General features: G+C 44.1%; 2 protein-coding genes across 2 annotated transcripts; one reads left to right on the forward strand and one right to left on the reverse strand.

Annotated features, from left to right (window-relative positions):
- Positions 1–129: 129 nt before the first annotated feature.
- Positions 130–16,854, forward strand: ANKRD66 (ankyrin repeat domain 66). Its single transcript, XM_077811526.1, has 3 exons — positions 130–280; positions 7,958–8,186; positions 16,674–16,854. The coding sequence occupies exons 1-3, from the start codon at positions 142–144 to the stop codon at positions 16,852–16,854; spliced, it is 549 nt and encodes a 182-aa protein (XP_077667652.1). The 5' UTR covers positions 130–141.
- A 4,761-nt stretch (positions 16,855–21,615) lies between these two features.
- LOC144261887 (taste receptor type 2 member 40-like) lies at positions 21,616–24,207 on the reverse strand. Its single transcript, XM_077811459.1, is given in 4 exon segments — positions 21,616–21,674; positions 23,366–23,604; positions 23,646–23,935; positions 23,968–24,207. Coding segments are annotated over 4 exon segments (828 nt in total).
- Between the last annotated feature and the right edge of the window lie 635 nt (positions 24,208–24,842).

Below are 24,842 nucleotides of genomic sequence, written 5' to 3' on the forward strand. Positions count from 1 at the left end.
TGGACACTGCCTAATCCATTCAAATTGTCTCTTGGGTTGAGGCTTTTCTGAGCCACAGTTACTGAAAACTGCTATATAAAGCATGTGCATGAAGTTGTTGTTTTGTTGTTCTTGTACTAGGGGTTGTCAGAACTGTGCAACATGACAGAGCTTCATGAAGCTGTAGCTCTGGGCGATTACGATTTAGTGAATAAGCTTCTGAAAAAAGGGCTTTTTGATGTGAATTACAAAGATACGGATTGGAATGACAGGACACCACTGCACTGGGCTGCTGCTAAAGGTAAGGAGGCCCTGTACTCAGTAGCCCATGTACATGCTGACATTGACGTTATATAAGAGAGTGCAGCTTATTATTATATTACACTATGCAGGAGAGGTGCTGGAACTAGGGATGCTGGGTGTGCTGCCGCACCCCCTGGCTTGAAGTAGTTTCCATCATATACAGGGTTTACAGTTTGGTTCAATGACTCTCTGCACCCCCACTATACAAATTGTTCCAGCACCACTGCTGTGCAGGCTGTTAATGGGGTTATGCAGCATACCGATAATTACACTGAGAGGTTCTGATTCTGCTGTCCTTGCCCAAACAGACAAAATATTGAATTAAAAGGGAATTTTGCCTGTTTAAAGAACATGTGGGATTGGACCCCAAATGATCATTTCTTGTTTATATGAAGTTTGATTATTTTAAAGGGATAATGTGTAATTTTTACACACTGTGTGTATATATAAGGGCCCTATTTCTTTCATCACTTTGATTTCACACTGGAATAAGAAAAGGAGTACTAGTGGCACCTTAGAGACTAACATAAGCTTTTGCTCAAATAAATTGGTTAGTCTCTAAGGTGCCACAAGTCCTCCTTTTCTTTTTGAGAATACAGACTAACACGGCTGCCACTCTGAAACACTGGAATAGCTGCATTGACTTGAGTGGAGTTATTCCTGATTTACACCTGTGTGAAGGGGGAATCAATGTGTAGACACAATTGGCATTTAGGAAAAACAGATTGAGCACGGTAACTACACAGTGGTTTAAAATCCTCCCACCTTTATTTTTAGTGTTGAATCTTTCAAATCAGCAATGCAGGACCAGATCCTGCCTGCAGCTGACGTTTGGTGTTTTAGCATCAGAACTATTTATTAAGGTCCAACCAGGTCCGACCCCTAGAAGGCAGTAGGTGGAACTGTGCGGATGTAACAAAGGACTTAATTTTAAAGAAAATGGTTTGTATGGGGGTCACTGAGAGCTTAATTTAGCCTGCAGAATCTTTATAACAGGTGATAGTGCATGAGAAAGAAAGAATCCAGCTTGACCCTCAGATTCCAGGTTGAATTTCCAGGGCAATTAGTGAGGGGGGAAACAAACATCTTTTTACTTGCACAGGAACTGAAATCACCAGACAGGATTAGACCCAAAGTCCATCTAGTCCAGTATTCTGTCTCTGACAGTGACCAGTACCAGATGCTTCAGAGGAAAGTGAAAGAACCTCTCAGTAGGCAGATGTGGGATAATCTGCCCCCCACATCTGTCTCATGCTTATCTCTAATAGTTAGAGATTGGCTTAAACCAGAGGTGGGCAAACTACAGCCCGCAGGCCACATACGGCCCATAGGACCGTCCTGCCCCACAGCGAAGCTGCCGTGTTGGCAGCGCTCTGGCTCCAGCTGGGCGGAGGGGCTGTGACCTCCTGCCACTCTGAGCAGCATGGTAAGGGAGCTGGGGGGTGGGGGGCATTTGGATAAGGGGCAGGGAGTCCTGGGGACAGTCAGGGGACAGGGAGCAGGGGGGTGGGGGTTGGATGGGTTGGGGATTCTGCGGGGGATGGTCAGGGGTTGAGGAACAGGGGGGGTTGGATAGGCATGGGAGTCCTGGGGGGCCTGTGAGGGGTGGGGGTGTGGACAGGGGGTAGGGCAGTCAGGGAGTAGGGAGAGTTGGATAAGGGGGAGGTCCCAGGGGAGCAGTTAGGGGCGTGGGGTCCCAGGAGGGGGTGGTCAGGAGACAAGGAGCAGCGGGGGGTTGGATGGATCAGGGATTCTGATGAGGGCAGTCAGGGGGTGGGAGGTGGGAGGGGGCGGATGGGGGTGGGGGCCAGGCTGTTTGGGGAGGCACAGCCTTCCCTACCCGGCCCTCCATACAGTTTTGCAACCCCTATGTGGCCCTCGGGCCAAAAAGTTTGCCCACCCCTGGCTTAAATCCTGAACACATTTTATTCACCGAGTACATGTGGTCTGTAGGGCACTGAGACACAAGAAACAGACCATCTCAGTACCATTTGAATCACTTTGCCATCCTTTGGGGTAGAGCCGTATTATAATGCATTAACATTTGTAAAGAGCTTTGAGATCCTTGAGGATCCTATAGAAAGACAAAGAAATTCTTACCTTATTCAGTGACTTTTGTTGTTTCAATCATTATTAATTCATTTTTCATTGCCGCTGGACTTTCCCCTGAGATGTTGTTCCCAGAAGGGATGAAATGAAATACCACACATTCAGAATAAATAATTATCTTATTACAGGAGCTATGAGCCTGATCTAAAGCCCTTTGAAATCCAGGTAAAAGGCTTCCCTTGACTTCAGTGGCCCTTGGATCAGTGACCCTTGGCCCTTATAAAAGTTAGGAAGCTTGGGGAAGTGCTAACAAAGACTTATGCAAGGGGTGATAAGATTAAACGTACATTAATTGGTGTGCACTAAAAATACGCTGCACAAAAGCAGTGACAAGTTCGGGTTGCTCGAAGCACCCTCGGTCCCAGTTCATGTGATATCCCTTTGTAAGACATGTAATGAGTTTTCTCTCTGCTGGTAACTCCCTAATTACCTGCCTAAGAGCCTTACAAGTGATGTGCAGAGAGTGCCAGCTGGCAGTGGCATCCATCAGTGTGGTCTCTAGTTTATGACAGGTTTCAGAGTAGCAGTCGTGTTAGTCTGTATTCGCAAAAAGAAAAGGAGGACTTGTGGCACCTTAGAAATTGGTTAGTCTCCAAGGTGCCACAAGTACTCCTTTTCTCTAGTAAGCGATGCCTACTCCACGTGGGACTCTGTTCCCCTCTAGTGGTGGCTAGAGCAGCTAGAGACTGATAAGCTCTACTGCTACCTCCTTGGCTCCGAGAGCTGGGTCTTTTAGCTCAGGCAGTAGATCCTTATGTATTAAGATCCAGAGGTCTGATCCCTGCTGCTGACGACCCACCCTGGAGCATTAGCGTTACACTTACATTCTAAGGGCCGGATCCTGCAAGTTGCTGAGCATCTCCTGCAGTTACCTAGTGCCCGCAACTCCTATTAACTTCAGCAGGGAATGAGGGCACTCAGCACCTTGCCGGGGGTGCTCAGTACCCTGCAGGATTGGGACCTAAATTAGAAGATGTGATGATATGAAACCCTAGGATTGGGGGTGGCTGAGGAGGACAAGTGATGAAAGGTTAAATGAAGGGTGGGAAACAAAGCCATATATCACACTGTGGTAGGTTAATGATAGTTGGGTATAAAAGGTATGAGTTAAGTTATTGATATTGGGCTGGTTCTCAGCTAATGTAAACTGGCATAGCTCCATTGACTTCAATAGTGGCTCCGAGCCATTGTGTATTGTATTGTGTCACAATAGTATACACAATGCTAACCCCCTGCAACCAGCACACAAAATCTAAACACCATACATCCAGCTCTTCAAAGCATTAAATATAAATATCAAATGTACATTTTCCCTCAATATTTTGTACTGACCTGGATGAATAGTTTCACACTCTGTGCAGACCAGGACTGTGCTTTGTATTAATGTCCGAACTCAGCCAGGTTTTCTCCCTCTCCCTCAGCATTTCAGGGAAATAAATCATGTGTAAGCGTGGATGGAATACAAAGCTGAGAACAAGCTGGAAGGACAGGTTTTTGCACAGAAAAATCTATATCTTTCCAGCTCCTACCCAAGCCTCCCTCCCCAAACTAAAAAAATCTGTGAGTCAAATTCTGAGGTCTTTACTCTGTTCTTACTCAGCCTTCAGTCTGGCAAAACTCCCTTTGGAATCAATGGTATAACGAGTAAGGACCTAAGTATTTATCTCTATGCTAGATCCATATTTGGTAGGCTTCGCAGACTTGCACTTCTGTCCCCCATAACCTGTCTCCAAAGTCTTTTTGCCTTCCTCATTGCCTTTCAGTGCCCTGTCTCCTCTCCATTTCGCTTTTTTCTCTTCCTCTCGCTTGTCTGTCTTTGTGTAGCATCTCTCTGCACTACTTTCTGGTCTGCCTTTAGGGAATTCTAGGAATTGAGTGAAACTCTCTGCAGTTTCTTTCTTCCCATGATCACAGCTGCAGAGGATATTGCTGAGAGATGTAGTTTCTTCTGTGATTGACGAATGTCACCTGGGATGGATGAAGGCTCAGTGAAATATAAAAAGTTAATGACTACAATACTGTGGTCTGTGGTTAAATATTCTGCAGTTGAGCAGGGTCCCGACTGGGAGGCAAGTTAACATGGCACAGAGGTGGTATCTAAGGGCTATTATGGGTGAATTCTGAACTTGGTGTTTTACTTATCTGCGCTGCTGTGTTTGTTATACTGAGCTGATCAAAACTGTGTATGTATCTCCAGGTAAGGCCATAGAATGTGGGCGTCCTTTCAGAAGGTTTCAGAGTAACAAGAAAAGGAGGACTTGTGGCACCTTAGAGACTAACCAATTTATTTGAGCATAAGCTTTCGTGAGCTACAGCTCACTTCATCTGAAACCTTTCAGAGTAACAGTTGTGTTAGTCTGTATTCGCAAAAAGAAGTACTCCTTTTCTTTCAGAAGGTAAGTCTCAAAGGGTATGTTTACACAGCAGAAAAAAAATGTGTCAGCGAATCTCAGAGCTCAGATCAACTGGCTCAGGGTGCAGAGTAACAGCCGTGTTAGTCTGTATTCGCAAAAAGAAAAGGAGTCCTTGTGGCACCTTAGAGACTAACCAATTTATTTGAGCATGAGCTTTCGTGAGCTACAGCTCACTTCATCAGATGCATACCGTGGAAACTGCAGCAGACTTTATATATACAAAGCTATATATATTTTATATATATAAAGCTATGCTACCAGCACTCCCAGCTACCTTCGAGACACCACTGACTTCCTGAGGAAACTTCAATCCATCGGTGATCTTCCTGATAACACCATCCTGGCCACTATGGATGTAGAAGCCCTCTACACCAACATTCCACACAAAGATGGACTACAAGCCGTCAGGAACACTATCCCCGATAATGTCACGGCTAACCTGGTGGCTGAACTTTGTGACTTTGTCCTTACCCATAACTATTTCACATTTGGGGACAATGTATACCTTCAGATCAGCGGCACTGCTATGGGTACCCGCATGGCCCCACAGTATGCCAACATTTTTATGGCTGATTTAGAACAACGCTTCCTCAGCTCTCGTCCCCTAAAGCCCCTACTCTACTTGCGCTACATTGATGACATCTTCATCATCTGGACCCATGGAAAAGAAGCCCTTGAAGAATTCCACCATGATTTCAACAATTTCCATCCCACCACCAACCTCAGCCTGGTCCAGTCCACACAAGAGATCCACTTCCTGGACACTACAGTGCTAATAAACAATGGTCACATAAACACCACCCTATACCGGAAACCTACTGACCGCTATTCCTACCTGCATGCCTCCAGCTTTCACCCTGACCACACCACACGATCCATCGTCTACAGCCAAGCTCTGCGATACAACCGCATTTGCTCCAACCCCTCAGACAGAGACAAACACCTACAAGATCTCTGTCAAGCTTTCTTACAACTACAATACCCACCTGCGGAAGTAAAGAAACAGATTGATAGAGCCAGAAGAGTTCCCAGAAGTTACCTACTACAGGACAGGCCTAACAAAGAAAATAACAGAACTCCACTAGCCGTCACCTTCAGCCCCAACTAAAACCCCTCCAACGCATTATTAAGGATCTACAACCTATCCTAAAGGATGACCCAACACTCTCAGAAATCTTGGGAGACAGGCCAGTCCTTGCCTACAGACAGCCCCGCAACCTGAAGCAAATACTCACCAACAACCATATACCACACAACAGAACCACTAACCCAGGAACTTATCCTTGCAACAAAGCCCGTTGCCAATTGTGCCCACATATCTATTCAGGGGACACCATCACAGGGCCTAATAACATCAGCCACACTATCAGAGGCTCGTTCACCTGCACATCCACCAATGTGATTTATGCCATCATGTGCCAGCAATGCCCCTCTGCCATGTACATTGGTCAAACTGGACAGTCTCTACGTAAAAGAATAAATGGACACAAATCAGATGTCAAGAATTATAACATTCATAAACCAGTCGGAGAACACTTCAATCTCTCTGGTCACGCAATCACAGACATGAAGGTCGCTATCTTAAAACAAAGAAACTTCAAATCCAGACTCCAGCGAGAAACTGCTGAATTGGAATTCATTTGCAAATTGGATACTATTAATTTAGGCTTAAATAGAGACTGGGAGTGGCTAAGTCATTATGCAAGGTAGCCTATTTCCTCTTGTTTTTTCCTACCCCCCCCCCAGATGTTCTGGTTTAACTTGGTTTTAAACTTGGAGAGTGGTCAGTTTGGATGAGCTATTACCAGCAGGAGAGTGAGTCTGTGTGTGTATGGGGGTGGGTTTTGGGTGAGGGAGTGAGAGAACCTGGATTTGTGCAGGAAATGGCCTAACTTCATTATCATGCACATTGTGTAAAGAGTTGTCACTTTGGATGGGCTATCACCAGCAGGAGAGTGAATTTGTGTGGGGGGGTGGAGGGTGAGAAAACCTGGATTTGTGCTGGAAATGGCCTAACCTGTTGCTCACTTTAGATAAGCTATTACCAGCAGGACAGTGGGGTGGGAGGAGGTATTGTTTCATATTCTCTGTGTATATATAAAGTCTGCTGCAGTTTCCACGGTATGCATCTGATGAAGTGAGCTGTAGCTCACGAAAGCTCATGCTCAAATAAATTGGTTAGTCTCTAAGGTGCCACAAGGACTCCTTTTCTTTTGGCTCAGGGTGCTGGGACTTGTGCTGTGATGTTAAACAGAGCAGTGCAGCTGGTTAGACTTGGGCTGGAGCATGAACCCAAGACCCTCCCTCCTTGCTGGGTTCCGGAGCCCAAGCTCCAGCCCAAATCTGAATGTCTCCACTGCTATTTTTAGCCTCACAGTTGACCCAGGCCAGCCGCGGCTGTGCCATGTTCGTTTATCCCTGTGTAGAGATTCCCTGACACTCTTTGCTGAGGGTCTTTTTTTGTACCCTGATTGGCTTATCCATCTCCCAGGCCATGAGGTCTGGACAAAGAGACTGGGGATCTGGTTATTTTTAAAAAGTTATTAAACATATAGATTTTAATTATGCTCATGTGAGTCCCTAATGATTTTAAAAAAATATCCCTACCCTAAAAAGAAAATCACAGGACTCAGATTTGCAAGTGCTGGAAACGCAGCTATGACCAATCCACAGCCATAACCCATGGCCATCTTGGTCCCCAGCTGAAGCTCGTACACTTGGCACTGCATTCATAGCGGATGACGTCCAGCTGCTGAGATTTGAATTCCTGTAGCCCAGATGCTTGAGGTCAAGCGCTGCCTAACTAGGGGGGGTATGTAATATACCGTATACCATATGTGTGGCTATGAACCTCAGTACCATTGTCTGGATGGAAGGTCAGACCTAATCAGCTGATTGTGGCTATTTTCTGTCTACAGAGGGTAAAAGACCCAACACTAGGTCAGCTAGCAGAGCATCGGCACAAGTGGTAGAGGCTTGTGTGTGTTGGAACCGGAGTTCCTAAGTCTGTGCCGTTTAGCTGGTGACGTCACTGCAGCGCTTGTTGTCCATGGACACAGATTCTTTACACTGCCATATAGTTTATAGAACATCTTGAATATTTCACCTTTGAACCATTTTTTTTCTCCCTGTGTTTTCTGCATATCTACAAGGACAATCAGAGATAGTAAAGCTACTTGTGCAGCATGGCGCTCGCTTTTGCTTGAGAACTGACGTGGGTTGGACTCCAGCTCATTTTGCTGCTGAGTCAGGAAGACTGGGCGTTCTAAGGACTCTTCATTTTTTGCATGCCGCCCTCGATACAGCAGATCTCTATGGGGACACTCCGAAAAGGATTGCAGAAATCTACGGACACAAAGACTGTGTGAAGTTCTTAGAAATGTGAGTATTGACAGACTTCTGCAACCAGCCGCAGTAAATGAAGTGGAAGCCAGTGAAGGTGAAATTCACTCCTGTACAGAGGGCCTACGCAATGGCCTATGAACGACTTGCATTTCAACCTAAACCCTATGTAAGCCCTAGGGTTTAAGTGGCATATAAATGTGCTTAGGCTTTCTGCTGGGCTTCTGGGCCAGCCTGAGCAAATGGAAAGAACTTTGTTGATTTCAGTGAATCCACAGAGCCAATTATCTTAAGTGGCTTGCTGCTTCTGAACAGCACTTCATCATTTTCCATCTTTTCAAAGTGTTCTGGCTATAGGTCCAGGTCTCCAAAAGAGCTAAGCACCCAGGAGCTCCCCTTAAGGCACATAAATAAGTGGCTTGAATTTTAAATGTTCAATGACTACTTAAGCTCTGAAATGAAGTGGCCAGATTTTCAAGAAAGAATAAACAGGAGCTTCTGGGTACCAAGCCCTTATGAAAATCTGGTCGCTTCACAGAGGTGCTTACAGGGGAGCTGAGCTCTTCGGAAAACTCTGGGTATGTTTCCACTGCAATAAAACACCCGCGGCTTGCCTGTGTCAGCTGACGCGGGCTTGCAGGGCAATTACATCGCCATGTAGGGCAATTAAATTGCAATGTAGACGTCCAGGCTCAGGATGGAGCCCACAGTCTGGGCTCCCGAGAGAGGGAGCGTCCCAAAGCCCGGTTTCCTCCCTGAGTCCAAATCTCTGCCTTGCAATGTTATAGCCCCGCAGCTTGAGCCCGCATCAGCTGACACAGGCTAGCTGTGGGGGCTGCATTGCAGTGGGGACACATGCCCAGTTCCCACGTCTGGGCTGACGAGCTACAGCTGTAGCCGGGCTCTACCCTGGGAGAAACAGACAACAGCCTAACCGGCTTTCGTCGCTTGCTGCTGTCACTGCTACCCGCTTTCCCTGCGAGTGACGAGTGGGGCGGGGGGGCAGGACGGGGGGGGGTGTTTCTTTTCCAACACAACAGGACGCTCCGGGCAGTACAAGTTGCACAGACCCGTTCCAGCCAGGGGCGGCGAGTTCTATCACTCGTGGTGCCCGGGCTCCAGCAGTATTCAGGGCCCGGCTCCCCCAATGTCCGGGGCTGGGGCTCTCCCCCGGCCCCGCCTGCCGCCGCTGCCCCCGCTCGCCTCCCCCGGCCCCAGCGCCTGCAGCTCACGCTGACTCTGCTCTGCCGGCTGCCGCAGGGTCCTAGGGCACCCCTGTCCCTCGTGGCAGGGCGGGTTGCCCGTACCCTGCCCTTCCGCCCTAGCCCTGAGCCTCTCCAACGCCCCAGAGCCCTCACCTCCCCCCCCGCACCCTAATCCTCTGCCCCAGCCGTGAGCCCCCTCCCACACCCCAAACCTCTCATCCACAGCCCTCACCCCTTCCTATCCCCAAACTCCCACCCAGAACCTGCACCCCCGCCACCCCCAAACTCCCTCTCAGAGCCTGCACCCCTCACCCCCTCCTACACCCCCACCCCCGAGCCTGCACCCCCACCCCTTGCCCTAGCCCAGAGCCTACACCTAAACTCCATCCCAGAGCCTGCACCCCTCGTCCCCTCCTGCACCCCCACCCCCTGCCCCAGCCCGGAGCCTACACCCAGCACCCAAACTCCATCCCAGAGCCTGCACCCCCACCCCTTGCCCTAGCCCAGAGCCTACACCTAAACTCCATCCCAGAGCCTGCACCCCTCGTCCCCTCCTGCACCCCCACCCCCTGCCCCAGCCCGGAGCCTACACCCAGCACCCAAACTCCATCCCAGAGCCTGCACCCCAGACCCCCTCCCCCACCCAAACTCCCTTCCAGAGCCTGCCCCCCTCACCCCCTCCTGCGCCCCCACCCCCTGTCCCAGCCCAGAGCCTACACCAAGCACCCAAACTTCCTTCCAGAGCCTTAGGCAGGTGGGGGCAGAGTTTGGGGGGGCGGGTTCTGGACACCACCAAAATTTCTACAAACCTGCCACACCTGGGGTTCCAGCTTTCTGGGTCTAAACCCAAGAAACCCCAGCTGCTGCCTTGGAAGGTAGAAGGGAGAGTTAACTCATGTACGGAGCTGGCCAAAGAGTCACAATTCAATTCTGCAAAGACTTTTGAGATGTCGAAGTTTCGTGTCTTTCCAAATTTCCAATGAAAAATCATTTTGTGGAAAATGTTCCAACTGGCTCTATTGTCTCATAAGTACCTCAGGCATTTATCATTGCATCTGTAAGGCTTCTTCTCACGAGCAAGTCTTTGAATTCTGAATGGGTAGCCAGGCCTCTTTTCCTTCACTCTTCAAAAACATTCATGCCACTGGGATTGTGTTCCCACAGATATTTGGGGGGATTGGTTGTTCGTCATATGACTACCCATATTCACATGCAAAAAGGGGGTATTCATGCATAAAGAGGACTGCTTGTTATTCACTCTTCACCATTTGCTAGTTTTATTTTTTAAAAGCCTCAGACATCCATTGAGGAAGCTGAAGGAACACAGTGTGACTTAGGTGACGAATTGCACAGCATGACCACTCAATAGGTAAAGTGAACAGCCCTTTGGCAGAACACTGTTCATCCAAGCTATCTGGTTAATTAGAAATAACAGTTACTCTGGTAGAAATCAGGATTAGTTCACAAATAATTTGCAAAAGAAGGGATAAATCAAAGAAATTCTTTATTCAGAATAAAAACAGTTCTACTTCTAATTGCAGGCAAAAATAATATGTTCAAGAAACATGTACACCACCACCATTGCACTAACTACATGTAACTATGAAATTAGAGCACATGTGCTTAATTTTTTCCTGCTTAATAGTCAAATGAAAACGTACCCATTCAAATTTAGCCAGATCTGTCAAGTCAGTATACTATTATGTAATGTTGAAAGTTTTCACTGTTTCTCACCTTTTGGATTACAAATCTTTTATGCTGTTAAAAGCTATCATTTAGAATTACACATGTGATTTCCACACTCAACTGACCGAACGGGCCATTTGTATGTTTGGTTTGTTGACCATTTGTGTTTCCTTGTGGAACTGTGGTAACTGCACATGCAAATTATGCACATGCAAATTTTATGTAAGCTCTTCTAGAACAGGAGGTCAGATGCTCAGCTGGTGAAAGTTAGTGTTGACTTCAATGGAGTTAAGTCGATTTACACTAGCTGCTGGAAATGGGCCATGATTCTAACTGAGATCTGAGCAAAAAAATTTCTATGACTTTACTAGCTTAGTTAGATCTCAGAGATCCAAATACAACTATATTTGGAATAGCTGATTTCACCCAAATTGTATCCCAAAATGAGATGAAGAGCCAGTGATACCACTACTAAAGGGAGGATATGTATCTGGCTGTCGCAGACCGCCGGTCTGTTCCAATAGTGCAGGTTCCATGTTGTGAAACTAGCTGCCAAACTTTCTGATCTGATTTTCAGGTACACTAAGGGCCCTTTCCACTCCAGAGTGGTGTAAAGGGGACTTAGTGTAAATGAAAGCAAGGCACTCCATATTTAATTCAGTTTACCGGAGTAAAATTTGTAATAAACGACACCATTATTAATAGTCAAAGCACATTAACATGAGTTATGAAGCAAAGTAACATATCATGTAACATCCAGGAGCCTTCTGACAAATAAAACATGTTACGATGGCAAAAACAATTCTGAAACAAAATGTTTTTAAAAATAAAACCCTTTCGGCTAGATCACATGCTGGTGATTAAGGACAGATAATGGAGCTGATGGGTGCCAAGGCCTTCTCTGGTGATGTAACATCCACCCTCTCAAGCTGGAGTATGGGGTGACAACAGCAACTGCAGCTTCAGCTCCAGTTTCGTGAGACAGCCAGGCAGCTGAAGCAGACCCCAGGCAGTTTTAATGCAAGTCCTGAGAACCAGCTACATTTCACCGGTGTGAGAGGAAAACCCAGGCCTAGATTTTTGATTAAATACATATTTTAAAAGAGAAATTTACTTTCCAATTCACAGCCCATCAGTTTGTCCTCTGCTCCCTCTCTTGCTCTCAAGAACCACAGCGTTCTCTCCCTGACTCAGCCCTCTGGTCAGGTGTGACGATGCGGCCCATGGAAGCCAGCTGAGATCACTCAATCAGGGTGAACTGCAAACAGAATGGGGCAGACAAACCTCAAATGCTGGTGGATATTCCAATACTTAGGTTTAACAACCCAGCACAAAACAGCTTCTATGGCACCTCCCTGGTTACTCAGAAGTCCAAATAATGCAGTTCCCTTAAAGTCCCCAGCCTCAGGCCTCCATCCAGACACACGTGTCAGATAGGATAATGATTACTGAAAATCTTATCATATACAAGAAAAGGTTCTCCTGATCCCAAAGGACCAAGCCCCGGACCCAAGTTAAATGATAACTTAGATTTTACCCAAAATACACTCTTATAGCCAATTCTTATTAACTAAACTAAAATTTATTTAAAAAGAAAAGAGTATTGGTTAAAAGATCAATATACAGACAGACTTGAATTCAATTCTTGAGGTTCAGATACATAGCAGAGAGGAGTCTGTAGTTGCCAAAAGTCTTTTTAGAAATAGTCCACAGGTTATAGTCCAATGTCCATAGTCAGGATGACTCCAGTCAGTGACTGGGGATCTCAATCCTTATGGCTCAGGGTTTCCCCTTCTTGAAACCCAAAGCAGATCTGAGATGAAGAAGAATCGTGTCCCAGGGTTTTTATACATTTCTAGCAGCCTTTTGGCCAGAGAAAATGATAGGCTTAACTTTCCTTCTCCTAAACATCATGGCAATTAGCATAGGGTAATTTATCCATTAAACAGTTCAGATACAGGTTACCACAACCTTCAAAGAGACATATAGACAATAATACTATTTCACTCAAGAGTCTTCCTAAATATTAATATTCCTTTTTTGATCTTTGAATCAAGACTTGTTTGCTTAAATCACAAGACCTGAGCAAACATCTACCCTTCTATCTCTAACAATGTAGGCTTGCATTTCAAAACTCTATTCATTTACATATCTTTCTAACAAGTCTTTAAAGTTCTTCCATGGGTCAGGTCAGTATGTGAGTTAATTAACTCTTTCTGACCTTATGTCACCTTTCAATGAGATATTATATTACATTCATGGTCTCTGTGTATATAATGTCTTCTGCAGTTTCCACAGTATGCATCCGATGAAGTGAGCTGTAGCTCACAAAAGCTCATGCTCAAATAAATTGGTTAGTCTCTAAGGTGCCACAAGTACTCCTTTTCTTTTTGCGAATACAGACTAACACGGCTGTTACTCTGAAACTTATTACACTCATAACATCACATCAGGTCACTAGTGTGGTTTCCCCTTAGGTTCCTGCTCTCCAGCCATCTCAGGCAGTCTTCTGCTTCACTGCCTCACAGTGCCACTCCCACTGTGGCTGGCAGGGGGACATGGGCCCACCCTCTACTCTGGGTTCCAGCTCAAGGACGCTCTACACAGCAGCTAAGATCCATTCCCTGCACCTTGCTGCCTTTCCCTGAGCTGCTTCCATACTTCTTGGCCTTCCGCACTCCTTTGGATTTGCCAGTCTCCCTCCTCCCTGGGAATAACTCAACCCAAACACTCCTCCTTTTCCGCAGGGAGCGACTGCATCTTTCCCCCTGTTGCCCCCTCTACTTCCAGTTTCCTGGTCTTTTGTGGCAGCCCTGCCTGTCTCTTGCAGGTGAGCTTCTTTCTAGTTAGCTGCCTCCAGCCTAAAGCTCCCCTGTTTGCAGCCTAATTAGCTGATTGGGCCCTCCTGACTTAACCCATCTCTTGCAGGGCCAGTGTGGGGTCCACACCCCATTACAAAAAGACATTATGCTTTTCACTTCTTGAATGTGGGCCTTTGTGCCGCGGCTCCTGAAACTGGCTTACCTGTTTTGCATGTGCCAGGTGTGACTCCCGAGAGAAAACGAGGAGGAGGGGAGAAATGATGAATGCGGCAAAGGAAATCCAGTGCCACGGAAAAGAAAAACAAATCTGTCTCCAAGATCAAGTCATTCATAGTGTTCTTTTTGGAGAGACTGGGAACAGAATAATTACACTGCATTTTGTAGATGTCACAGAAGAAAGGGATGCTGTTGACTAAGGATAAAAACACAGGCATAAGGCACCACCAGGCTATCAGCTTGGAGATTCTCAGGTGTAGGTGGATGAAGAAAGGGGGCTGAAATCTCCAATTCTGACATGGTAAATGACATATAAACAGGCCACCAACCTGAGGATGGGAGACCTTGAAAATCAGCTGACAGCTGTGAATGCTCGCTATGCTTTGTTCCTAGGATAAAAGCTAGCAGAGAATGCCATATAGAAAACCGTTAGCATTGCTGTGCACAAGAAGCAAAACCTGGAGTTCCCCAGAATGGTCAAGATCTTATCATCTGAGTTCAGGCCTCTCTTTTTTGACTGCCACAATGAATTTACCCAAAAGCCAACAACTGCCTCGCCTCTTAGGAATGCCAGGAAACTGACAGCAGATGGGGGAAAATTAGAGCTTTGGGAACATTACAACTGTTGCTTCCCATTGTTTAAGATGTACACAAGTTCTGTCCCAGAGGTCAAAGGTCTTCATGCAGTGCTGTGTTAGAATCTGGGCAAGAGATGCACTGCCCTTCTCTCTGTAGGTCACACATTCAAAACATGGGTTAATATATATACTTAAATGGAATTGTTCCTGCTATACTAGGCATGTAAATGTGAGATGTATTCTGTTACTGAGGGTCAGTGTCACTCCCTGATATTTGCCTGTCGTGTGGAGAGTGGTGTACAGAGTTAAAAACAATGCTTGTGTCAGAGGCCTGGAGTTTTTTCAAGAACAACAAAAACACAATTTACATCAGTTTTGGTCTGCAGCAGAAATTCCCCATCTTGGGTTCTTTTACACCCACTTTGCACCGGTGCCAACGGCTAACCAAGGTGCAAAGAAGCAGAGAACCTGGCTCTCTAGTGTGTATCCATCTCATTTTCAGAGTGCTTAATGTTGAAGCCATATTTGCTGTTCTAGGAGGTCCCTTCATGGTCAAGTTGTCTTCTATCAACCCTGATGTGGCCCCATCCAGAATGGTGTCCAGAATCCACAGTACCTCTTGAAATCAAGGAGAGCTGCAATCATCAGCAAATGTCAGGAGCTGGCCCTTATTATTCTCAGTCTTTTGTTATGTATCTAGGCTTTGTCCATGGAAAATCATCAATCCTTTTCTTAAAGATGGATTAATGGTTTAACCGTCAGGTCTAAACTCTCAGGAACTTAAAGGATACTTCCTGCAGGGTAGAGGTAGCTCTTCAGTAGCCTCAGTTATTGTGATTGCCAGGACAATTATATCAGATACAATAGCCTTACCTCCATTTTGAACATTACAACTATTGACCCTCATTCTTGAAGATGTACAGAAGTTTTGTCCCAGAAGAACCACTCTCCTTGCCAAGTTTGGCTATTGGAGTCTGGTTGACATATGCACTACCCTGTGTTTGCATCCCATATACACACAACTTTGAATAGTTGAACAAAATAAAACAAGTGGATATGTTTCAGAGTAACAGCCGTGTTAGTCTGTATTCGCAAAAAGAAAAGGAGTACTTGTGGCACCTTAGCGACTAACCAATTTATTTGAGCATGAGCTTTCGTGAGCTACAGCTCATGCATCCGATGAAGAGCATCACGAAAGCTCATGCTCAAATAAATTGGTTAGTCTCTAAGGTGCCACAAGTACTCCTTTTCTTTTTACAAGTGGATATGTTTCTCTTCCTAATTAATCACCTGATTAATGAGGAATGTACATGGCAAGAATATCCTCTTCATGAGTATCAGTGTTACTCATGGATATGTGCACTTTCATCCAAAGAGCAATGCACAGAAATAAAATAAATGTTTAAATCTTCTTGTAGAAGGAATGATGTTCATGACAGTGCAATAAAACTAAATGTAAGAAATGCCACAGATCCTGCCTGCATATTATGGTAATTTTTCTTTAATTTTCTAGCTTAAAATGTGAATTTCTACAACACAGCTTTATTTTTATAGCATCTTTCATGCAAACTGCATCCCACAATGTTATACAGAGTTGCATTAGTGAATAAAGCAGAACAATATATTTCTAGGAAGATGTGGGCTTGAGTTGCCAAGTTCAGATTTGGATTTGGATGCAAAATTAAGTTTAGGGTTGTTAAATTAGGGTTTGGTTCAGACCACTTTAGAGACACCACCAGCTGCAAAATTAGATTGGGACTGAAACTTCTTCAGATTTTCTTGCTGTTCTGATCTGATGTTTTGGTTCTGAACCATCTCTAATTCTACATAATAAGCAATAGCAGAAAGAGTGGAAATGAAGAGGCTTAGGCTCGTTATTTTTAACTGAATTTTTGTGTATGACCAGTTTGCAATGTTTTAGTCTGTTTCATTGAATGGAAAGTCCACAGCAGTCCTACAAGCGTGGTCGGACTGTGCAGTGTGCAATGGTTAAGGCAATGTTTTTTCTTTCTTCCGTAGAGCTGAGGTGGAGTGCAGGGACTACCGTTTGGTGGCAGGATTGAAAGGGATTCAACTGGACCAGACAGATGAAGACTGGGAACTCAAGAAAGAAGAGCTTGAGAAAAATACACCCTGTGTTCAAGCAAAATCTACACTCTCTACTCAAAAGAAAAACAGAGGAAAGAATGTGAAACAGTAGAGTCTTCAGATTCCTTTGAACTAGGGAAAGTCACAGAGAGCTAGTCAAAGACACTAACAGACCCCAGATACATCTGGAGTATGAAACATACACTAAGTGCTTGTCTACATGGTGCTTTAGTCCACGTCAGAGGGGTAAATTTTAGTCTGCACTAGCATGCTGCGTGCTAACTGGCTTGTGTGTGCCCTGCTGGCATGCACCGAAATTCTCTAGTGTGCATTACCGCAGCCCTGTTCTAGACAAGCCTATGTTAATGTGGGAACTTTTAGTATATGCCACTAGGGTCCACGTAGGTCAGTTAGTGCATGAAACACTAGTGGGGACTAAAATTGACACCCCTCTGGTGTGAATTAAAGAACTGTGTAGAGAAGACCTAAGAGAAAAAGCATATGGTCTGTGTGGTGGGTTGTACATATGGCTATTAATGGGAAATGGCTAGAAGTAGTGGATCTGGCTATTGTGACAAAGTCAGACAGAGTGGTAGAGGGCAGACATATCAATCCTTGAATGGAAAAATTCAAAACAAAAACTTTGTTTTGTTTTAATTTGAAAAAAAATCACTTTTTCCTTTTCTCCCCTGGGAACTTTCTGACTCTTTCTTTTCCCCTTCCTGTTTTCCAGTGAGGGGAAAAAAGTTAAACTGTTTAAAAAAGTTAAACTGAAATTAAAAGAAAAGAGAGCCCCTACTCGAAAGAGTTTGCAATCTATTAACTTTTACTTCAGTCCAGCATTGTCAATTTACACCTGTTGGCCCATGAGTCATAAGCTCTCTCAGAGCAAAAAATATTCCATATATATATATATATATATATACAGACACACAGAGTTCACAGATCTCAGCAATCCCTTAACATCTTTGAAGTACAATACAACTTTATTTGGTACACAAACAGCATCCTGAAATGCTTTACAGAGTTAATAACACAATGCCATAAATAATAGCAGAGTGGGACAGCATTGAAGAGAGATATTTTTCAGCTCAGATATGAAAAGAGATGAATGCCACTGCTAGAGGCAGGGGATCCATCTAATCAAGCTAGCACTAGTCTGTTCCAGTATTCCTATGCTGCATAAACCTCTACATGTAATTGATTTGACTGGCGTAACCCTTCTAATAACTACACTGATAATAATTGTCATAAATATAAAGGGAAGGGTAAACCCCTTTAAAATCCCTCCTGGCCAGAGGAAAAATCCTCTCACCTGTAAAGGGTTAAGAAGCTAAAGGTAACCTCACTGGCACCTGACCAAAATGACCAATGAGGAGACAAGATACTTTCAAAAGCTGGGAGGAGGGAAAGAAACAAAGGGTCTGTGTCTGTCTGTATGCTGCTTTTGCCAGGGACAGAACAGGAATGGAGTCTTAGAACTTTTAGTAAGTAATCTAGCTAGGTATGTGTTAGATTATGATTTCTTTAAATGGCTGAGAAAAGAACTGTGCTGAATAGAATGACTATCCCTGTCTGTGTGTCTTTTTTGTAACTTAAGGTTTTGCCTAGAGGGATTCTCTATGTTTTGAATCTAATTACCCTGTAAGGTATCTACCATCCTGATTTTACAGAGGTGATTCCTTTACTTCTATTAAAAGTCTTCTTGTAAGAAAACGGAATGCTTTTTCATTGTTCTAAGATCCAAGGGTTTGGGTCTGTGATCACCTATGCAAATTGGTGAGGATTTTTACCAAACCTTCCCCAGGAAGTGGGGTGCAAGGGTTGGGAGGATTTTTGGGGGAAAGATGTGTCCAAACCACGTTTCCCAGTAAACCCAGTTAAAGTTTGGTGGTGGCAGTGGAAATTCCAAGGGCAAAGGATAAAATTAATTTGTACCTTGGGGAAGTTTTAACCTAAGCTGGTAAAAGTAAGCTTAGGAAGTTTTCATGCAGGTCCCCACATCTGTACCCTAGAGTTCAGAGTGGGGGAGGAACTGTGACAATAATGATCAAAACACTTCCACATAAATTGTGAATCAATGGAACTTTAATCAGATAACACATAGTCTATAAAGAAATATGGCATGATGCAATAGTAAAAGCCATTATAAAGCAACATATTATTAATGTAGTAATAATAATACCTAGCTTTTACTCAGTGCTTTTCATCCTTAGATCTCAAAGCACTTTACAAAAGAGGTCAGTATCACTACCCCTATTTTACAGATGGAGAAACTGAGGCACAAGGAGGCAAGTGACATGCCCCAGGTCACCCAGCAGGCCAGTGGAAGAGCTGGGAATTGAATAGAAGTATGAACCAGGAGGGAGAGGTACAAGTAATGCTTTTCCAAAGACCGACACCGGACCTAGGCTGTGGCCACTTTGCACTTAGCTACTGGCAAAAAGCAGCTAAAGTCTCCATATCCAGTCTCATAGACTTTAAGGCCAGAAGGGCCCATCATCATTATCTAGTCTGACTTCATGCACATCACAGACCCCAGAATCTCATCCACCCACTCCTATAATAGACCTCTAATCTCTGATTGAGTAACTGAAGTCCTCAAATCATGGTTTAAAGGCTTCACGTTGCAGAGAATCCACCATTTACATTAGGTTAAACCTGTAAGTGACCCGGGCCCCATGCTGCAGAGGAAGGCAAAAAAAACCCAGAGTCTCTGCCAATCTGACCTAAGGGGAAATTCCTTCCTGATCCCAAATATGATGATCAGTTAGACCCTGAGCATGTGAGCAACCTCCAGCAGCCAGACATCTGGGAAAAAATTCTCTGTAGCCCTCACCATCCAGTGTCCCATCACCGGCCACTGGAGATATTTGCTGCTGGCAGTTGCAGATCAGGCAAATGCCATTGTAGGACGTCCCATCATATCATCTCCTCCATAAACTTATCAAGCTCAGTCTTGAAGCCAGTTAAGTTTTTTTGCCCCCACTGCTCCTTTTGGAAGGCTGTTAAAAAACCTTCACTAATTTCAAGCCTATACTTGTTGATGGCCAGTTTATATCCAGTTGTTCATGTGTTCACATTGGTACTTAACTTAAATAACTCTGCTCCCTCCCTGGTATTTAGCCCTCTGATGTATTTATAAAAACCAATTATATCTTCCCTCAGCCTTCTTTTGGTTAGGCTAAACAAGCCACGCTCTTTGAGTCTCCTCTCATAAGGTAAGTTTTCCATTCCTCGTACCATCTTACTAGCTCTTCTTTGCACCTGATTCAGTTTGAATTCATCTTTTTTAAACATGGGAGACCAGAATGGAACATAGTATTCCAAATGAGGTCTCAATGCATTCACAGAATGATCTCTCAATGCAGGCGGATACTCCACTGGCACAGAGTTATTGTTGTCGGTCCTATGCACACCATCCCTTCCCTGCATAGGCTGGTGGCCAAGGAAATGGATGAATGGTTGAAGTGTCTCAGCATTCTGGATGCTGCTGCTATAAAGTCCATTGGGCCATAGGCAGCAAGCATAATTTAAAGCAGACTTTCAACTGCTACAATGCCAGGGAACTGTATCAGCTCAAAGCCAGCCCAGGGGAGTGCAAAGGTATCTTAAAGCTATATTTACAAGGCTAGTGAGTTTGTTTTGTGCTTTGCAGACACAACTCAGTATCTGAGCCAGTATCTTTAGTAGAGTTTAGTATTCTCATCTGTCTAATTTCTAAGAGAGAAATCTAACATGGTTTATATGTTATCTTCCATTGAGTCTTAGGCTCTTTTCCTGATTGATGCTGAGCAGCTGCATAATTTACAGAAATCAGGGGGATTTGTGGGGTTGCTCAGCACATCTCAGGAACTGGCTCTAGTTAATCATCATTTCTGAGTCATCACTAGACTTTGATGGCATGTAAAATCAATAGCCATGCAACCCAGAGATGGCTGCATTTTTATGGTACTTTATGTAGTCGTATCGCTAGGATCCTACTAAATTCACAGCCATGAAATCTGGTCTCCCCCCATGAAATCTGGTCTTTTGTGTGCTCTTACCTTATACTATACACAGATTTCACAGTGCGAGAGGGCCCAGCTTGACAAAGCCCTGGCTGGGATGATTTAGTTGGGGTTGGTCCTGCTTTGAGCAGGGGGTTGTACTAGATGACCTCCTGAGATCCCTTCCAACCCTGATATTCTATGAGACTGGTATTTCTCAAATTGGGGGTCCTGACCTGAAATGGAATTGCGGGCAGTGGGGGGGCACAAGGTTATTTCAGGGGGCCAGAGAGCAGCAGCTGTTGGCTGGGCACCCAGCTCTGAAGGCAAGCCCCAGCTAGCAGCAGTGAAGAAGTAAGGGTAGCAGTACCACAACCCCACCTACAATAACCTTGTGACCCCCCCCGCACAACTCTTCTTGGATCAGGACCCCTACAATTACAACACCGGGGAATTTCAGATTTAGATGGCTGAAATAATGAAACTTATGATTTTTAAAATCCTATGACCGTGAAATTGACCAAAATGGACAGTGTGTGTGTTAATTACAGTGGAATAAATGTGCCCAGGGAACGGAAGGTGTGAACATGGCCCTGTCACTGTACAACACTAAACAGCCAAATATGGTTTGGGGTTTTGAGTACAGAGATCTTGTCCTGCTTAATCCCATAGCAACAATCACCATAAAACACCTTTAAAACACTTCATCAAAGATACAGGAAAAAAAGAAAAACAGGGAAAGCATGTGAAATGTAAAGTATTAAGTGAGGCTTCTATTTGACCAACATCCCTTATTTCCATTTCCTTAGGCACTAGGCCTGTCTAATTGTCTTTTAGATGGTACTAAAGATGGCAGTAACTGCCTCTTTGGGGGAAAAGCGATGTTAGTTGAGATGAGCTGGAGCTGTTGTCGTTACTGTTGCTAAAATCTGATCCTGTTTCCCTGAAGACAAAACAAGAGCAACAGACACAAAGGGCAAAAGGCAAGATCAGCACAGATAGAAAATGCAGCTTCTGTCTCTAGTGCTGCTTCTTACCTGCAGCCTTGCTGCTGGAGAAACACAGACCCCAGGACATGATCTGATCAGCCACTCCAAGACTTGTCAAACTTGTATCAGCCATCAGACTGTTTTGGGCATTGTTTTAGCTGCCTCTCTGGTCATGGGCCCACAGCAGCATAGGAAGAGAAGGTCTTGGCTGGGTAAGCCAGACTCTTTCTAGACAGAAGGCAAAAGGAAGGAGAAGGAAAAAAAGGTGGGGGAAGGAACAGGGCACATGATTGGGAGGTTGGTGACAGCAGGAACCAAAGTCTTACATTTCAGGTGGTGTTTGGGGTTTAGCTGGAGCTGGTTGAAGTACTGATGCCGTCTGGGTCTCTCTTTCTGGCCAGGACTGGGCAGGACATCTCTCTGGATCAAGGCAGTGAAGGTCCAAAGGTGTCACAATGGATCCCAGAAGATAGTGAGGAAGCTCATTCCCAGCTAGCTAACTTGATTCTTACCCTGAAGTCTTTTTTAAGGACCCCAAAAGGGAGTGACAGGTGAAATATCCTATCCCCTCATTATTTTCTCCACCATTTAGGTCAAATTTCCAGCACACCAGTTTTGGTCCATTGATTTCTAGTCCTACACTGCTCTGGTTCTCAACACAGTCCTTGGGTGGTCTTTTTGTCTTAAATTTTTGCTGATTTTTATAAATAATTTTAAGTAAGAGGCTGAGCTGGACTTTTCTTACATTGGACAATTTAGAGCACAGGCCTGTACACAGCAAAAGCATTTAAGTCATTGGATCAAAGGTGCTTCATAAATACAAGATAAGTACATGAGATGAACAAAATTAAGTGGTCTTTGATCACAGGATCATAAAGATATACAAATTAGCGATGGAAAAGCCTTATTAAATCACTTAGTCTAGCTCCTGACAATGCTTCATTGTTTTCTGTGATATATTTTCTAGTGAGTTGTCGAGTCCAGTTTTAAATGCTTCAAAGCAATGTGGCTTCCCCCATTTCTCTTGGGATACTTTCAATGATATATCACCTGGTACTTGCAGTCTTTTAGACAGGAGATTATCCTGTAAGAAATCAAAAATATATTTCCTTAATGAACTCAGAGGCAGTCCCATATCTCCATGGAAATTCAAGGTACCATCAGCTGAAGTGAGAGACAACAAAATTATCTTCTGGAAAGATTAATTTTTACATCCAGATTTCTCCACTGAGCTAGAAGTCTTTTCAAAACACATACCAGGAGCCATATTAAAATAGGTGCCTAAATTATCCTCACATTTACACTGGTTTTACATCACTGCAGCTTGATTGCTTTCAATGAAGTTTCTTCCAAATTATAGTGATTTGGGAGAACAATTGAGGTGAAAGACACATGAATCTGTGGCATTTCACACCAGCAGAGAATTTAGACCCTAGATTAAATTTTTTTTAATAGAAAAGCTTGAATTTCTTCTAATGGATTCCATATGAAGGACAAAAGTAGATTTTATGATGTTCCTTCTCCCACTCATCCCTGGCACTTTGCATAATACAGAACTTTAATCAATTTTTTTTTTTCAATTTGGGATTGCTCAGAATCAAGATAATGAAATGTACTGATGGACAAGCATCTACAATGATTGTACAGGCAATGCTCACAGCAGATATTTCTTGATATATATTTGTCAACAAGATCAGCAAAGCTATAAAGTTAACAATATTGATGAGGAAGAAAGACATGATAGCTATCATTGCTTGAATGTGGGCCTCCACGCAGGGGCTCCTGACATTGCTTGAGTTGTTTTGCATCTGCCAGGTGTGTTTCCAGAGAGAGACCAACAACAGAAAGGCTGAAATGATGAATATGGTGAACGCCATGGAAAATCTAACGCCACAGAAAAAAGTACGTGAGACACAGATGTTTACGCTGTGACATTTTTCGCATTGTAATGTCTTTTGAAGTTGGAATTGAAGTAATTATACTCTATTTTGTAAATAGTATTAAGGAAAGGAAGGCTGCTGAACAAGGATAAAAGCACAGAACCCAGGAGCAACTATGGCACCAGCTTGGAGATTTTAAATTTTAGACAGATGAAGAGGGGGTGGCTGAAGTTTGCAATTTTCACACAGTAAAATACACACAAGCAGGCGGCATACCATTGATTGGAAAAGTTCAAAAACCAGGTAACAGCTCTGAATGCTTGGAACACGGAGTTCTGGTAATAGATCTCTTGGAAAAATGTTGAGCAAAAAGTCTCTGTAATGTTGTTTTGAGCAAGAAGCAAAATCTCGAGAATGCCAGCACAGCCAAGATATTATCATTTGAGGACAGGCATCTGCACTTGACACGCCCAACACAATTCATGGCCACAATGAAAGAATTTATCCACATCCCAACAAAAGCCCCAGATACTAAGATTACCAGGACAGTTATGCTTGATTCAGTGATGTCAGCCTCTTTTACAAAGTTACAATTATTGTGTCCCATTCTTTAAGAAAGTTCTGTCTCTGAAACAAACATTCGTCACGCAACATTTTACTGTTGGAATGTGGTTGACAGATGCACTATCCTCTTGTCTGTATCACCTATAGACAACACAGCTTTATATAGTTGGAAAAACAAACCCTTCAGAGATGTCTCTTCATAATGAAGCATCTGCTTGACCAGGAATGTAAATATGTGGTGTATTCTCTTACAATCTATTGGTATCGCTCATTAATATTTGCATTTTCATTCTGAACAGCTGTGTACAGAGTAAAAACAATCTTAAAATGATCTTTTGGGATGCCTTCTGTTTATGCCAGAATAATACAAACTAAATAAAACATATACCACATAACCCACTAGAATACTACATTTGTGTACATTAATTTTCTAGTCTGAAATTTGAATTACTTCAATACATTTACACAGCTGAAAAATAAAGATGTGCGTTACCGGAGAAACCAGAGGAATAAATGCATTGCTATTATGAAACAAGGATGGGCCTGAGTTGCCAAGTTCAGATCTGGATTTGGATTTCAACATTCCTAAAAGTTCAAGAGCATTTGAATCCAGGCCTTGGTTCAGCCTATTTAAAAGACAGCTGTCAGCTGCAAAGTCCAGATCTGGATCCCAACTTT

Source organism: Eretmochelys imbricata, chromosome 3 (genome assembly GCF_965152235.1).
Source record: "Eretmochelys imbricata isolate rEreImb1 chromosome 3, rEreImb1.hap1, whole genome shotgun sequence".
Taxonomy (NCBI): Eukaryota; Metazoa; Chordata; order Testudines; family Cheloniidae; genus Eretmochelys; species Eretmochelys imbricata.